At 54.2% G+C, this 15,670-nt stretch overlaps 1 protein-coding gene across 1 annotated transcript; it reads left to right on the top strand.

Annotated features, from left to right (window-relative positions):
- The first annotated feature begins 2,542 nt into the window (after window positions 1-2,542).
- Dnal4 (dynein axonemal light chain 4) lies at window positions 2,543-14,476 on the top strand. Its single transcript, XM_042693192.1, has 4 exons — window positions 2,543-2,636; window positions 10,450-10,654; window positions 12,420-12,503; window positions 13,455-14,476. The coding sequence occupies exons 2-4, from the start codon at window positions 10,586-10,588 to the stop codon at window positions 13,617-13,619; spliced, it is 318 nt and encodes a 105-aa protein (XP_042549126.1). The 5' UTR covers window positions 2,543-2,636; window positions 10,450-10,585; the 3' UTR covers window positions 13,620-14,476.
- The last annotated feature ends 1,194 nt before the right edge of the window (window positions 14,477-15,670 follow it).

Genomic DNA, 15,670 nt, shown 5'->3' with positions numbered 1-15,670 from the left:
ATTACAGAAGTACCCCAATGATCCTCTGATCATCAGAAATCGAGCCTGCTGGTTCTTTGCCTTCGTCCTCCCTGGTGTTCCCAGAAAGTCAACACAGCCATCGACTCCATTCTTAACATCTGCAGAGAAGTCAGGCAAGACTGATGAACTAAAAGCAACAGAAAAGCAAATTGCAGTGTGCTCACACCTATAATCCTAGCTAATCAGGAGGCTGAGATCTGAGAATCGTGGTTCAAAACCAGACTGGGCAGACAAATCCAAGAGACTCTTATTCCCACGTAATAAGAACTTAGAAATATAGATGCAGCTCATATGGGAGATTGTCAGCTCTAGGCAAAAAAAAAAAAAAAAAAAATCCTAGGCTCTGAGTTCAAGCTCTAGTACCAAGGGTGGGACTTGGGGAACAACAAAAGCATGGGAACCTTTATTAGGAAATAGAGCTGGCAGATAATATTTTTTTTCTGTCATGGGGCTTGAACTCAAGGCCTAGGCACTGTCCTTGAGCCATTTTACTTTAGGCTAGAGCTCTACCACTTTGAGCCACAGTGCCACGTCTGTTTTTCTAGTGGTTAATTGGAAATAAGAGTCTCATGGACTTTCCTGCCCAAGCTGGCTTTGAACCTCGATGCTCAGATCTCAGCGTCCTGAGTAGCTAGGATGACAGGTGTGAGCCACCAGCATCCAGCTGAGAAGATTTTTCACATGGCCAGATGTCATGGGAAGACAGCACTTCAGTTCATCTTCAGGATGCAGACAGTAGAGGAAGCATTGGGGCAAGGGGGCAAAAGCTCACATCGTTTTAAGAGTCCCATTTACAATTGTGGCCTGGCTGCTCAGCATCTGGTTCTGGTTCTCCTGGGTATTGGAGAAGTTGCTATGGCTATCATTATCTGAAGGGAGCAGTCTGGTTCCCAAGAGATGATTCCTCTGGCCGCAGGAGCCAGCCTGATCATTACAGGTAATTATCTTCATCTGGGGTGTCTATCCTGCAAATCCCTGCTATTTCTTAGAGTGGTAGAGGAAGATGTTACTTATCTGTCTGGTCCTTCCTGGAAACCAAGGTAATTACAAAGTGACCATGGAGAGACCAAATAAAGGCAAGGATGCTAGGCTCTTCTGTTTTTAATTAATTTGCAGTAGTGTTAACAGCTTAAGTACCTGTTACAGATGCATCTTCAACAGATTGAAAGTGAGTTGTCTGCAGGGTGAGAATAAGAGCATTAGCCTAAGTAGTATTTCCTGAGAAATCACTAGCCCTACATCCAACTTTCAGGGTTAAGGTTATCTGTGAAGCATGAAGTTTAATAATATTTTTTTTTCTCAGAGACCTTGGGATCTCATCCTTCATGCTTTTGACTAAGCTACCACCTATCATCCAGCTGCACTAATGCTTCTAGGTTATTGTCATTCCAAGAGGAAACAGAGGCAGGTTCCAGACAACCAGGTCTTAAGTTGCAAGGTGCAAGTGTCTCCTAGTAACTAAGATAAGGTGACCTTGGAAGGTGTGGAAGAACTCCAAGGTTCCTTCTCCAGGGCATTGCCTTGATTTTTCCCTCTCTGCCCTTAGGTTCAAATGGAATCACAAATACTACTGCTTAAAAGTATGGTGAGAGGGGCTGGGAAGGTGGCTCAGTGGTAGAGCGCTTGCCTTGCATGCCTGAGGCCCTGGGTTCGATTCCTCAGCACCACATAAGCAAAAAAAGAAAAAAGCCAGAAGTGGCGCTGTGGCTCAAGTGGTAGAGCACTAGCCTTGAGCTGAAGAGCTGAGGGACAGCGTCCAGGCCCAGAGTTCAGGCCCCACGACTGGACCCAAAAAAAAAAAAAAAGTATGGTGAGAATCTGGGAGATACTAAGGTAAAGCCCTACATCAATGCTAGCCGTCATTAGGCTCTTGGGGGCCTGTTACAATAGCAGCTCAGTGCCATAACAAGTGCATTGGTTATTTCCAAATTTAAAAAAAACTCCCAAAATAATACTACTTTTTTAAGTTTGTCTCTCTCAAAAGCCAACTTTAGCCAGGCACCAGTACCTCACGCCTGTAACCTGAACTACACAGGAGGCTGAGATCTGAGGATCATTCCAGCCCAGGCAGGAAAGAGAAAGAAAAGGAGGAGGAGGAGGGGGAGGAGGAGGAGGAGGGGGAGGAGGGGGAGGAGGAGGAGGAGGAGGGAGAGGAGGAGGAAGGGAGGAGGGGGAAGGGAGGAGGGAGAAGGTTAAAAAACAAACCGTGCTGTGGCTCAAGTGGTAGTACTCTGGCCTTGAACAAAAGATGCTCGGGACATCGGCCAAGCCCTGAGTTCAAGCCCCAGAACCGGCACCAAAAAGAAAAAAGAAAAGAAAAAAAAAAGCAAGCCAACTTTAGTCTGTCGGCTCCTCAGGCACACTGAAGACGACTATAAGCGAAGTCCCGCCTACACAGCCCCTAGGCCACGCCCCTCTCGCTGCCACCCTGTGTGTCGTAGGACCCCTCAACACTGATTGACACTTCTTTGCACCAATAATAAGTGAAACGTCGATCAACGTCCGGCGAGGGGCCGGGACTTCCAGGCTGGTTGCTAGGACACTCTTGTTTGCTCCTTGACAACCCTGGCGGGGGTGCGTTGGCTGCAGCCCGGCTCTGGCCCCCGCGGGAGCAGGTGAGGCCCCGGGGTGCGGAGGGCCGTCGGTCCGGCGGGAAGGGCGGGCCTGGAGGGAGGCGGGCGGGAGGCGACGCGGGCGGGCGAGGCCTCGCCCACCGCCGAGGCCCCACCCCAGTCTCCTGCCTGCTGGTCCCCAGCCCCGGGCCCCCCAACCCCACCCGCCTGGGGACCTGCGGGCTCCGCGCTCACGGGTTCACCGTCGCGGCTCCGCAGGCCGCTCCTCCCTCCCGCCTAGGCCCCGTCCGGTTTCGCGCGCTCGGATCCGGACCTCGACTCCCCCCTCCCAGGGCTGCCCTCTCCCCGGCCCCTTGGCTTGGAGGGTTGGTGACCTTTTGGGACTCTAGACTGGTCACTTCCCTTTGGGGGCCTCGGGTCGGCCCGTCTGTAGATGCAAAGTTGGGATGATCTCATAAGGCCTTTGGGTGGTTATTCTTTGAACCAACTGGAGGCGTTTGGAGAATACCTTCTGAGAGGGAAGAAGGAACTTGGCAAAGCTAATTCGGCTTCCCAGTTGTAGGAAGGACCCTCCCAAGTGTACCTAGCTGCCCTGAACACCCGCTAGGTGCACGTCCTAATCAGGGCTCCTCTGGGAATTCCGAGGATAATACGATTGAAGTAGGAGTCAGGTCCCGTGTAGACTCATTAGAGTGTCAGTTTCCTGTCTTTGTCTCTTCCTTTCCCGTCTTATCAACTCCTTTAGCCTTTCCAGTTGACTCTGACACCTGCTCTCTAGCTTTGACCTTTTCTTGGTTTTGTGGTTAGGAAGACTTGGTGTGGGGTGAGGAGACAGGAGGAGATTCGTACAGTGATGTTATCTACTGGACTCAGTGCCTTCCCTTCTGCCTCTGTTGCCCATGATTTTGTGACTTTTTTTCCTCCTCCAACTGGACACCTCCATTTATCCTCTCACCCCCAATTTCTGGTCAGTAGTTCTAAAATCAAACCAACCTGTTGTTCAGGGTGTCACGTCACACTCCTTCAGTCTATTCCTCTAGGGCAGTTCTCAAGTTTCCCAGTTTATCCAAAATCGGCTCCAGGAGGATATCATACCCCTTCCATTCCTGAAGCCACCGCCTGGTTTACGTGTGTGTGTGTGTGTGTGTGTGTGTGTATGTTCCAGTACTGAGGCTTGTTCTCAGGGCCTGAGCACTGTCCCCTGTTCACTCAAGGTTGAGGCTCTACCATTTGAGCCACAGGTCTACTTCTGACTTTTTTGGTGGTTAATTGGAGATAGAGTCTTGGGGACTTTGCTCCCTGAACTGGCCTTGAACCTCCGTCTTCAGATCTCGGGTGTGAGCCTCTGGTGCCCAGCCTGGTTCTAGTCTTTAATGCTGTCACCTAGGCTATTATCCAATACATCAGAACAAGACAACAGTGTCTCCAGCCACCAAGAAAGCTCCCAAGTGCTTCCCATTCCTCACACTTACTACACCTGGGCGTTAGGGCCCTTTACACTTTCTCTCTATACCCACTCCAGTCCCCCCGCCCCCAGCCTTATTTCTTCCCTTTGCCACATTCTGTCCTCCAGCCAGATTGAGTGGCTGGACTTTCCCAAAAAGATGCCTTGACCCCCCCTTCTACCTTGAAACACTGGGTTTGCCCTTCTCTGCCTGAAGCTCTCCTCATGCCCACCTTTCTACTCTCTAGGCTTGACTCCATGGTGCCCCTGCCACCAAGCGTTTCTTGCTGTCCTCTTCTATTTCCTTCCCTTCAAGAATTTTCCTCATGCCTCTGTCCCTGCATCTGTCTTGTGTGCTTACTGCCTTCTGCCATGAACTATAGCTCCTTGGGTATGAGTGTTTGGTCCTTATATTACATCAGAGTGGAAGCTCCTTAAAGGCAGAGACTGACTCTGTGTGTGTGTGTGTGTGCGCGCACGCGAGCGTGCACGCGTGTGTGTGTGTGCTTGAACTCAGGGCCTTATAGCTGGTGCTTTACCACTGAGATTTTTTTGCTGGTTAATTGGAGATGAGTCTGTGGGATTTGCTCTGGGCTAGCTTTGAACTGTGAGCCATCAGTACCTGGCTCTTGCTTACATGCTGATCAAAGTATACCCCTGGGATCCAAGTACATCCGGGCTGGAGCCCTAGCTCTGGCTCATCATTCACACAGGAAAAGCAGCACCTGACTTATGGGAGAGTGAATGAGAACTTATGGAGAGCTCCTCTCCTGTGCCTGGCTGGAGATCAGCAATCAGTAAATACTGGATGGTTTCTATAGGGCCTCTTCCTTCCCAGGGGGCAAAAGAAATACAGTTTCATTACAATTCCAGTATTTTTGCCCTTCTGCCATGCACCATACTCGGGTCTGTGTGTTCCAGGGCCCTTGGCAGAGACTAAATAATGTCCTTCAACCTCAGAAGGGATTTGTCTGGACTTTGGCACACAGTAAAGTGATGCGTTGTGAAATTAGCGATTGCTAATGCATTCTCAGGAAATAAACGAGTGCTCAGTCCAATTTGCTTTGTGATAATGTCTTTCTTAGTCCCTTACTGTCAAGTGTTCAAGTCTCTCTGCTAAGTGGGGAAGAAGTCAGGTGGGAGACTGCTCTCATGCACAGCCAGTGGTGATACTGGCTGTGATTTCTTGTTACACTTGTCTCTTGACAAAAAATATTTGTCATCAAAGTGGAGTGTACCTCGTGAGTCAGTGTCATTTTGCCCCATGACTGTAGACAGCACTGTTGAGAATTATTGATCTAGAGTGGTCAATACCAGCCCCCCTCTTTTTTTGTCGGTCGTGAGACTTGAACTCTGGGCCTGGGCGCTGTCCCTCAGCTCTTCAGCTCAAGGCGAGTGCTCTACCACTTGAGCTACAGCGCCACTTCCGGTTTTCTGGTGGTTTATTGGAGGTAGGAGTCTCACGGTCTCTCCTGCCCGGGCTGGCTTTGAACCGCGATCCTCAGATCTCAGCCTCCTGAGTAGCTAGGGTGACGGGCGTGAGCCACCGGCGGCTGGTGACACCGGCCCTTTTTGCCCCTGCCTTTCTTGCTGCCCTTGCTCCTCGTTCTCCTCCTCCCTCAGGGTTTAAGGCACAAAAAAGTTATCACTGGAATTCAGCAGGAGGGCAGTAGGGGGCAGTGAGGGTTGTGCTAACAAAACAGCCTTGTGTGGGAGGCATTGTGGGTTTTCTTTTTCTTTTTTGTGCCCGTACAAGGGTTTGAACTCAGGGCCTCATGCTATACTTATTTTTTTCCCTGCTCAAGGCTAGTGCTCTACTTGTTGAGCCACAACTCCATTTCCAGCTTTTTGCCAGTTAATTGGAGATGAGAGCCTCAGGGACTTTACTTCCTGGACTGGCTTTGAGCTATGATCCTCAGATCTCAGCCTCCTGCATAGCTGGGATTACAGGTGTGAGCCATCAGTATCTGGCCGCAGTGTGTTTTCTTGAAAAGAGCTGGCCTTTATTTTGAGTTGCTCCCTTACTTGAAATGCCCTCGTTGGTAGTAGACAGTGGTTTCCTAATGCTCTTACTTGATGAGAGTGAAGCAGGACACTGAGGTTCTACCCCTCCCCCAGTTGGTCTGGGAACCTGACACCTCTGGAAACCCAGATTTCCACCTTCCTTCCTCACCTCACTGTGGATGTTCTGAGTGAATGCCTGCTGTCCTTGGACCCGCTCCCCTTGTCAACTTCCTTATTTGTTTGCCAGAAGGCAGTGGGTGTGGGGGTCAGGAGAAGGCAGCGAGGACCAGTGTGCGCACGGTCTCTGACCTGCTGGAAGTAGGGGAAGGATTGGGACCAGGGCTGGGCTGGTGGGTGCTGATGCTGAAGTCCTTGTTTCTCCCTTATTCCAAGAGAGAGAGCACAGAAGGTATTCATCTGTTCAGAAGAATAGATCTGGGTTCAGGCCCTGGATCTCCTGTTCCTGGCTGTCCCTTCCTCCCAAAGCTCTCAGCCCCAGATACTGAGTCTGAGAGCTGGGAGTGATACTTCCATCCCAGGCCCATCATGAGGTTGACAGTATCCACAGTGTAGCCACAGCGAAGCCCAGTTGGGCCTCCTCCCCAGCTTGTCACCTGGGAACTCAGAAAGGGAGCTTTTGGCTGAATGCTTCAGTGTAGTGCCTAGGTTCGGCTGGGCAGGGAGTGTGGAAGTTCCCTTCCTGCCACGCCAGTAACAAGGTGATTTCTGTGAGGTGGAACCTATTCACGCCATGTAGGAAATCCAGGCTCAGAGGAGTAGCCTATGTGGGAAGCAGATGAGACGTGGGAATGTGGCACAGGCCTGCAGTGGCGCGCTGAGGGGGTCCTGCAGTTTTAGAAACAATGTAGGTTATAGAGGACTGAGAACCCCAGTACTGACTGGGCCTCTCCTCCTCTGGGGGCCGCCAGATGCTTTGGGCCTTATTTTCCAGAGTCCATGCATGTTCTCACCCCTCCTGTATACCTGAGAGAATGCGGGCAGCGGGAGGGCCAGGGCTGCCCTGGCTTTGCCGCCCCACTGTGGGCCCAGTGGCCGGCATGGACCCTCAGTAGTGACACATTCAAACACCCTGGATGTTGGCATGCTTACATTATTCAAAGCAGTTCCTGGCCCGACACAGCCTCTCAGGCCTGTGCATGTGGGAGATGGATAAGGTTATTAAAACCCGAGGTGTTGCTATTTTGGGCAGTGTCCCTTCAGTGGAGTGTGCTAATTGTGGACGAATGACTATTACTGTACTGTAATAACACCACGTCATAACAAACAAAATTCTCCCTTCTGTTTTTGGAAGCACAGCGGCTGTAAGTACTTTCTCTTCTGGAAGCCTCATCTATTTTGGATCAGCAGAAGTGTGTGTGGTTAGCCAGGGTGCTGGTGGCTCATGCCTGTAGCCCTAGCTACTCAGGAAGCTGAGATCTGAGGTTCAAAGCCAGCCTAAACAAAAGAAGTCCAGCTAACCAGCAAAAAAAGAAAAACTGAAAACTGGAGTAGAGGTGTGGCTCACGGTAGAGTGCCATCCTTGAGTGAAAGAGCCTAGTGACAGTTCCCCATCCCGGAGCAAAGAAGCCAAGCAAGAGTAGGAGGCTCCAAGAACTCCACATGTGCACGTGTGAACACACACATGCATGCACGTGCACACACAGAATCTATGTGGTGGTTAGGAAAGGTCATTTGTGATCATAAGTCATGGTGCTTGATAAACATGCCTGAATACTGCCCACCAGGTGCTGGCCCGTCAGATGGCGGTTGTGAATGGTGTGGTGACGGTCTCAGGAGGGCCTCAGCACCTGCAGCCCTCCTCAGGTGCGGACCGGTCTGTGTGATGCAGGCATTAGCCTGCCAAAAGTGGCAGTGGAGCCGGTGCCTGTGGCTCACGCCTGTCATCCTGGCTACTCAGGAGGCTGAGATCTGAGCATCGCGGTTCAAAGCCAGCCCGGGCAGGAAAGTCCGTGAGATCTTATTTCTAATTAACCACCAGAAAACCAGAAGTGGCACTGTGGCTCAAGTGGTAGAGTACCCAGGCCCAGAGTTCAAGCCCCACGACCAACAAAAAGAAAAAAAGATTGACAGTGAGTCTGGGCAGGTGGCTCAGTGGCAGAGTGCTTGCCTCGCATGCACAAAGCCCTGGGTTCCATTCCTCAGCACCACATAAGCAGAAAAGGCCGGAAGTGGTGCTATGGCTCAAGTGGCAGAGTGCTAGTCTTTTTTTTTTTGGTCCGGTCGTGGGGCCTGAACTCTGGGCCTGGGCCCTGTCCCTCAGCTCTTCAGCTCAAGGCTAGCACTCTACCACTTGAGCCACAGCGCCACTTCCGGCTTTTTTTCTTTTTGCTTATGTGGTGCTGGGGAATCGAACCCAGGGCCTCAGGCATGCAAGGCAAGCGCTCTACCACTGAGCTACCTTCCCAGCCCCCAGAGTGCTAGTCTTGAGCTGAAGAGCTGAGGGACAGCACCCAGGCCCAGAGTTCAAGCCCCATGACCGACAAAAAAAAAAAAAAAAAAAGATGGACAGTGGAAGTCCGGATCCTCTTTCTCGGAGACAACCCAGGTCTGGGTTAAGTGATTTGCCACAGACCATGAGACCCTGTCATTCTCAGGACAGCTGCACCCCTCCACTCCTTGATAAGAGTGGAGGGGAGGCAGTAGCGTGACCATCACTAGAACTAGAAGCACAGGATGGAGTGGAGATGGGCCTTAACGTCGATGAACAGAGACAGATTCTCACCAGATTTGGTGAGATGAGAAACCTGGCCAGAAAGTGCAATGCAATTGTGCTCGGAAAGCTGCCAGCTCGTAGAGATGACAAAACTGCTAATGATCTGAGGAGTATTAGGAGATAAGAGGAGCCATCTGTCCCCTGGGAAATCAGAACATGCCAGGGTCGTAGAGCAGTGGAGTCTGTGCCAGGCCTTGCTTAAGGAAGCTGGCCAGGTGGGTGGCATTGAGGGCTTCAAAAGCATCAGAGAGGGGATGAAATCAAGAGTGCATCACAGCCCCAACAGAGATGGCCTGCCAAGCACAGAAAGCTTGGGTCCTGGGTCACATCTGAGCAGCAGCTGCTGGAAGGGAGAGCAGAGGTTCCCATCCTCACGGACTAACCCAGCTGCCCTGTTGGTCAGCTCTGCGGCCATGAACTGAGGAGACACCAAAGGCAGGGCTTAGGTGTGTCCACAACTGGCCAGGGCTCAGATCCAAGCCTTGGCCACACCCAAGATGAGTGACCTCAGGCCAGTGATCTTGGCCCTCCTGCCTCCATTCATACTGGCGATGATTTCCAGAGTCGGTGCAATGACGCATTGTGTACAAGCAAATATATACTCCCTACCCGTCACTGTCTACCTGTTAGCCCAGTACAGTAGACTGAACGTATAGTCCCAGCTTCTCAGGGAGTCCTTGAGCCCAGGAGTTCAAGGCCAGCCTGGGCAACCTTAACAAGACCCTGTTTCAAAGAATGTGTGTGTGTGTGTGTGTGTCCCTTATTACACACACATACACATCCATACATATATGCTAGGAATCTTGGCGTTCCATGGCTGTGTATGGCATTGCTTATTTGGGGGTGACATAAATGGTGACATAACATTTTGTGCTTGTCAAGTGTAGATTGTTTAAAAGGCTCATCAAGACAGTGATTTGCATTCCTCCTTGTCATGCTTCTGAGATAAAAAGCCCTTGGAACTATGGGCCACGTTGCCTTGTGGAGTAAAGGATAAACATGTAGGATCCAGGCCCATCTTTTAGGGGAACATCCATTACAGATAACTAGATATCTTGCGGGGGGCACTTGTATGTGTCTTAAGTTGCTGTAATTTCCTGTCATACCTGTGTGTGGTCTCTATTGGTTTTCCCAAGAACTGCTGAGATGTGACCCTGTCCTGTGTACGTCATGTCACTGAGTTCTCAGTGAGGAATGTGAGTGGCCCATTACTAACAATGAATGACTCGGGCCCGCAGGCACATAGCTGGTCACTCCCCTCCCTTCCTGTGCCCAGGCTGCCTAGACTCCTGTGCCAGAAGCCAGGATCTGGTGGCCTGACAGAGAAGGTGCCAAATGCCATTCCCAGTCCTCCAGAGGGGACCCAGAGTGTCCGTGGTCACCTGAACGTTAGCTTGGAGCCCGTGTCACTGGCAAGTGAGGCTGGTGTGCGCGTTGCCGGCTCCAGCTCCACCCTGGGCCTGGCCCACAGTCAGCATCCGCCTTGACAATGACAGTGTGTTCTCACAGCCTCTCGCGTTGACTCACCCTCCGTCTGCAGACTTGCTGGCCATTTGGAAAGGATGCGGAGGAGTTAAGATGGGGAGGTGTCAACTTGTTACTGAGACATTTCTAATTTGTGATGTGTGGTTTTAAAGCCAGCTCTTCTCTCCTGGTTTTCCTGTTTTCTCCAGCACCCATTGGGGAAAGGCATCTCTGCTCCCACCAAGTTGGCAGGGCTGCTTCCTGAGACTTCAGGGCGCCCAAACCACCAGCGCCAGCATCTCCTGAAGGCCCACTCCCTCCTGCAAAGGCCACAGTGGAAGGAACATGGGAGAGACCGAGGGAAAGAAAGATGAGGCTGATTACAAGCGCCTGCAGACCTTCCCTCTGGTCAGGGTAAGCCAAGGGAGGGAGACAGGTGGCCCCCAGGGCCCACACAGCCGGCAGGCCGGCAGCGGGGAGAAGAGAGGGCCCTGCTGGCTCAGATGCCACACCCGGAAGTCAATAGTGATTCATTCATTCATTCATTCATTCACCAAGTATATATTTAGGCCACCTGCTCTGTGCCAGGCTCAGTTCTGGCACTGTGGGGGTGGCGACATGAGACAGATGGCAGGCTGACCCATGTGAGGGGAATGCCCTCGGAGCAAGCGCTCCGAGCAGGTACGAGAGGCAGGGGAGCAGGGGCCGGCCCCGGACGAGATCAGACCCGGGTCCAGATCAGCAGCAGGCCTTGTGACAAGCCAGGGAAGAAGACTCCCAGCAGGGATGTGGGATGCTGGGCAGGATGACCTCAGCATTTTAGAGGAGCAGAGTGAAGGCAGTGCGGCTGGTGTGGGCTGCCAAGAGGGGTGGCGGGGTCTGAGGTCAGAATGATGGGGGCAGCCCGCGCAGAGCTGGCCAGAGGTCACAGCAATGAGGCTGGAGAAGTGACGGGTCTGCCCTGGGTTTTTAGAGATGAGGAGGCTGAGATCTGAGGATCGTGGCTCAAAGCCAGCCCAGGCAGGAAAGCCCATGAGACTCTTATCTCCAATGAACTTCCAAAAAGTTGGAAATGGAGCTGTTTGTGGTGGAGCACTAGCCTTGAGCAAAGTGCTCAGGGACAGTGCCTAGGCCCTGAGTTCAAGCCCCAGGACTGGCACACACACACACAAATGACCCTAGCTGTTGTGAGAGCAGACTGGGCAGGACAGTAGCAGCGAGGGCGCACGGGCCAGAGGGACGGGCCGCTTGGGATCTGAAGCCCAGTCGTGACTCAGCAGAGGCAGGACACCTGCCTGAAGGCAGAGCAGCAGGACCCGCTTCCAGGGCAGAGTCTAAAGGGAAGAGGGTCAAAGGTGGTCCCCAGGGTGTGTCTCCTGAATAACGGGAAGATAAGAATGTGCTAATTACCAAGAAGGGAAGGTGTCCATAGACCAAAATTGGGGGAAAATTTTTTAGACACCTGAGTGAGATAATTTTTTTTTTTTGGGTCTGGTTGTGGGGCCTGAACTCTGGGCCTGGGCGCTGTCCCTCAGCTCTTCAGCTCAAGGCTAGCGCTCTACCACTTGAGCCACAGCGCCACTTCCGGCTTTTTTCTGTTTATGTGGTGCTGAGGAATCGAACCCAGGGCCTCAGGCATGCAAGGCAAGCGCTCTACCACTGAGCCACCTTCCCAGCCCAAGATAATTTTTTTATACCTTCAAGTAATATATACATTTTTTTAGCCATCTAAGGTTTTCAGGCGGGCATGGGAGCAGGAGAGTCTGGAGTCTCGGGAAGAAGTTGGAGCTGGGGGTGATAATGTAGGAAGTGTAGCCTGTGGATGATGCAGCTCTGGGGACACAGTGGCAGAAGGAGCCAGTGGAGCCAGGGGACCTACACGCTGACAGGGTGAGGGCTGGGAGGGAGCCAGGGCTGCGGGGGGAGGCCCGGCCAGGCAAGGCTGCGCAGCGCCTCTGGTTCTCAGCAGCGCCTGCTGTAAACCGGGCATTCTTCCATTCCACCCTGTCCCTGGCTTGCTGAGGGGTTCAGCTCCACCCCACACCCCCTTTTCCCAACCCTCAGCCCTGCCCAGGGCTGCGCCAGGGAAGGCACCTGGTGCCCATGCTTTAAGAGGCTGGCCAGGAAGGCCAGTCGTGGGCTAAGCCTCTCTCTGTTTGTCACTCTGCCCCGTCTCTAGCACTCGGACATGCCAGAGGAGATGCGAGTGGAAACCATGGAGCTATGTGTCACAGCCTGTGAAAAATTCTCCAACAACAACGAGGTATTGCCATCAGCACAGGCGGGCCTCGTGCCCTTGCTGGCCCTGCGTGTGACAGTATGGCCTCGGAGCCACGGTCCTCAGCCAGTGAGGGAAGAGGCCGGTGCCGATCCGGGCACCGCGGGCCACGCTCAGTCCTGGAGGGAGGGGAGGCGAAGGGGCTCCGTGCTGCCCTGCCCTGGTCCTGTCAGGTGGACTGCTCACAAGGGTCTCTCCCCCCCATCAGCCTCCCTTTCTCCCTCCGCCTCCCCCCCTCCATCCCAAGGCTGCCAGGCATTCATCCATATCTTCATCCATCCATCCCAAAGTCGAAAGCCTGTCTCCAGCCTGGGCACCCTAGGTGCTGGGGATGTGGCTGTGTGTGCCCCTCATCAGGCGGGTATAGAGCCCCAGCTCTGGGTCTCCCAGGCTCACGTTCAGACACAGGCTCCAGCCCTTGCTGAGTCGGGGCTCACAAGATCCATTCTCAGCTCAGAGCCAGAGTCCCAGCGTGTCCGCCGTTCTCGAGGGCTTATTTGCAGAGATGATGAGGACACAGCTTTCATGGGGCACCGGCAGGGTGGCAGGCACACCAGGTGCTGGGTGGGCCACCTCGCTGCTCAGCTTCGTGCCTCGCTCCTCCCTACATCTCCTCCTCACCCCGGGAAGGCCCCTGCGCCTTTGGGCCTTTGTGCCTTTCCCACGCGCCCTCGCAGGCGCCCGCCCTGGCCCTGGCCGGTGTGCACACCTGTTGTCTCCTTTGGTCCTTGGCCTCCAGTTCACAGTGGAGCGATGGTGGTGGCCGGCCAGCACTGTGGCTCGCTTTCCCTCTTTGACTGATGAGCTGGTGTCAGTTCCTGTCCCTGCGTGCTAGCCCTGGCTAGTGCCTGCCTGGAACCCCACTCAGAAGCGTCCGCGAGCAGGACAGCAGGCCATTTCCAGGCCACGCCTGACCCTGCACCCTCTCCCTTCCAGAGTGCTGCCAAGATGATCAAAGAGACCATGGACAAGAAGTTTGGCTCCTCCTGGCATGTGGTGATCGGCGAAGGTTTCGGGTTCGAGATCACCCACGAGGTGAAGAACCTCCTCTACCTGTACTTTGGGGGCACTCTGGCCGTATGTGTGTGGAAGTGTTCCTGACACCGTCCCCCACAGGGCCTTCGCCTGCCTCTCTTCTGAGATGGAGCACAGCCCCAGCAAGTCCTGGCTCTTTCCAGGAGCGCATGGGCTCTTTTCTTTTGTCCTGTGTAGTACCAGTTTCCTGAGCCACGCCGTGTGTGTGTTTGTCCACATCTCTCCTCCTCGGCCCAGTCAGGCTGTGGACAGGCCGAGGCATGCGTCTGTAGGGGCAGGGTGGGGAGATAGGTCAGGGTGAAGGATTTCTCTCACTAGGACATGGTGGTCCCACCTTTCTCTGGGCCAGGAGCCCCCTGCCCTTCAGTCCCCAGCCCTGCTGGGAAGTGTCCGCTGTCCTTGTCTTTAGTGGCCACATGGAAGTGGCCCCCTGAAGGAGTCTCTCCTTCCAAGAAACTTGCAGCTTCTCTCCTTGTCCCCTGGGGAAGTGGCACCCCCCCCCCCCAGGCCTGGCCCCAGTGTGACCCCAGGCTGAACAACCACGGCTTCTCATCAAACCACTGGCTCGCCGGCCCTGGCTTGGGCATGAGGACCAGGCAGCCTTCCTGTCCTCCCCGCCCGGCCCAGCCGTGCAGTGAGAGCCGAGCTGGGGTGCCAGGCTGGGGTGCCAGCCTCTCTGCCCTCCAGGAGAGGGCCCTGAGGCGTCACTGAGCCCCGGTGAGACGCAGCCCCTTCGGCAGGAGCCGGGCCTGCAGGGGCCTATCAGGGACCGCATGCTGATTTGTACTTCTATCTCTGCTGGCTTTTCTATATTCTTTTTGAGTATAGGGAGAAGGGTTTTAGTAGAAGGGTGAATCCTATTTTACACAGTGGTCTTATTTATATACATGTCTTGGTTTTTACAATTAAAATAACCAAACTGACCTTGGTCTTCAGCCTCTTCACTTTTAGGGGAGGAAAGGCAAAAGGATGTCTTCGGGCTTGGGCGGGTCCTGGGAGCTCTGCACCCACATCCCCACCTGCCCCCCGCCCCCCCTCCCCCCCCCCCCCCCCCCCCCGTCCCCCGTCCCTCACAGCCAGGGCCGGGCCTGACTGCGCTCCTGCGGTTCCCGCATGGTGTGGTTTGGTGGAGGCCAGGCCCCAGGAGCTGGAGGTAGAACAGCAGAAACGCTGCAGATGTTGTCCAGATGTGAAAAGTGGATGTTCTAGGAGGAGGGAGGAATGGCCGGCGGGAGGGGGGGGGGCAGATGGCGGACGCATGCACAGGAAGGGAGAGTGGGTCTTGTCAGGCGTGAGGCTGCTACCAGCCCCTGCACAGTAGGAATGAATGGACGTGGCACAGTCAGGGACATGAGGCTCCTGCAGCTCAGGACCTGGTGCTGGAGTGCAGGACTCAGGCCAGGGAACACTGGCCATGCGCCGTGCTGGCAGGCTGCTGTCCTCTTGCCCACTGAACTAGGGCAAGACAGGCCAAGGCTCGATTGCCCACAAGTCCTGGGAGGCTGTCTCCATGCTAGATCGGTCAGCAGCCATGCTGGATGGGAGTGTGTGCTCACGTGTGTGCACATACATGTGCGCATGGAGGCTTGCTGCCCTGTGCTGGCCAGAAGCAGACGCGTTGTCACTGTGACCACCCCAGGCCAGCCATCTGAGCAGGGGGCTTGACAATCTAGCCTCAGTGGGGGTTCCAGTCTGCAGGACTTGGGAGACAACTCCTTACCGAAACCTTGTGCCACGTCGGCTGCTGCCAGGGAGACGGGGAGTCGTGCAGATGGGACCGGAAGGGCTGGGGCAGGGGCAGGTGGGAGGTGACAAGGGGGTGCCGTAGTCTGGAATAGCCGCAAGGATTAGCTGCCTGCCTGGCATCTGTTCCTCTACTCCACCGCCTGTGGGTGCCTGCGAGTGCAGCCCGCTCCGCCCACAGCAGGGACAGTGGAGTGGGGGCTCCCCCCGGATGCCTGCCTCTCGGGTTGCTGCAGTCTTTGCTTGCCCTGTGTGAGCTGTGTCATTCCTGTGTCCCTTGCACTGTCCCTGGGGATGGGGTGCCAGCGGCCAGCTTCCCAGGATTAGAGAGAGGTACTCAGTCACCTCTGTCACTTCTGCTCCCAGGTGGGGTG

The sequence above is a fragment of the Dipodomys spectabilis genome, unplaced genomic scaffold (genome assembly GCF_019054845.1).
Source record: "Dipodomys spectabilis isolate Male_0828 unplaced genomic scaffold, ASM1905484v1 ptg000163l, whole genome shotgun sequence".
In the NCBI taxonomy this organism is placed as follows: domain Eukaryota; kingdom Metazoa; phylum Chordata; class Mammalia; order Rodentia; family Heteromyidae; genus Dipodomys; species Dipodomys spectabilis.
This window is presented reverse-complemented; position numbering and strand designations above follow the sequence as displayed.

Coding starts and splice junctions, on each gene's coding strand:
- Dnal4 (XM_042693192.1), top strand. CDS start 10,586: ATGGGAGAGACCGAGGGAAAGAAAGATGAGGCTGATTACAAGCGCCTG. Junction 10,655..12,419: donor AGACCTTCCCTCTGGTCAGG/GTAAGCCAAGGG, acceptor CCCCGTCTCTAG/CACTCGGACATGCCAGAGGA. Junction 12,504..13,454: donor AATTCTCCAACAACAACGAG/GTATTGCCATCA, acceptor TCTCCCTTCCAG/AGTGCTGCCAAGATGATCAA.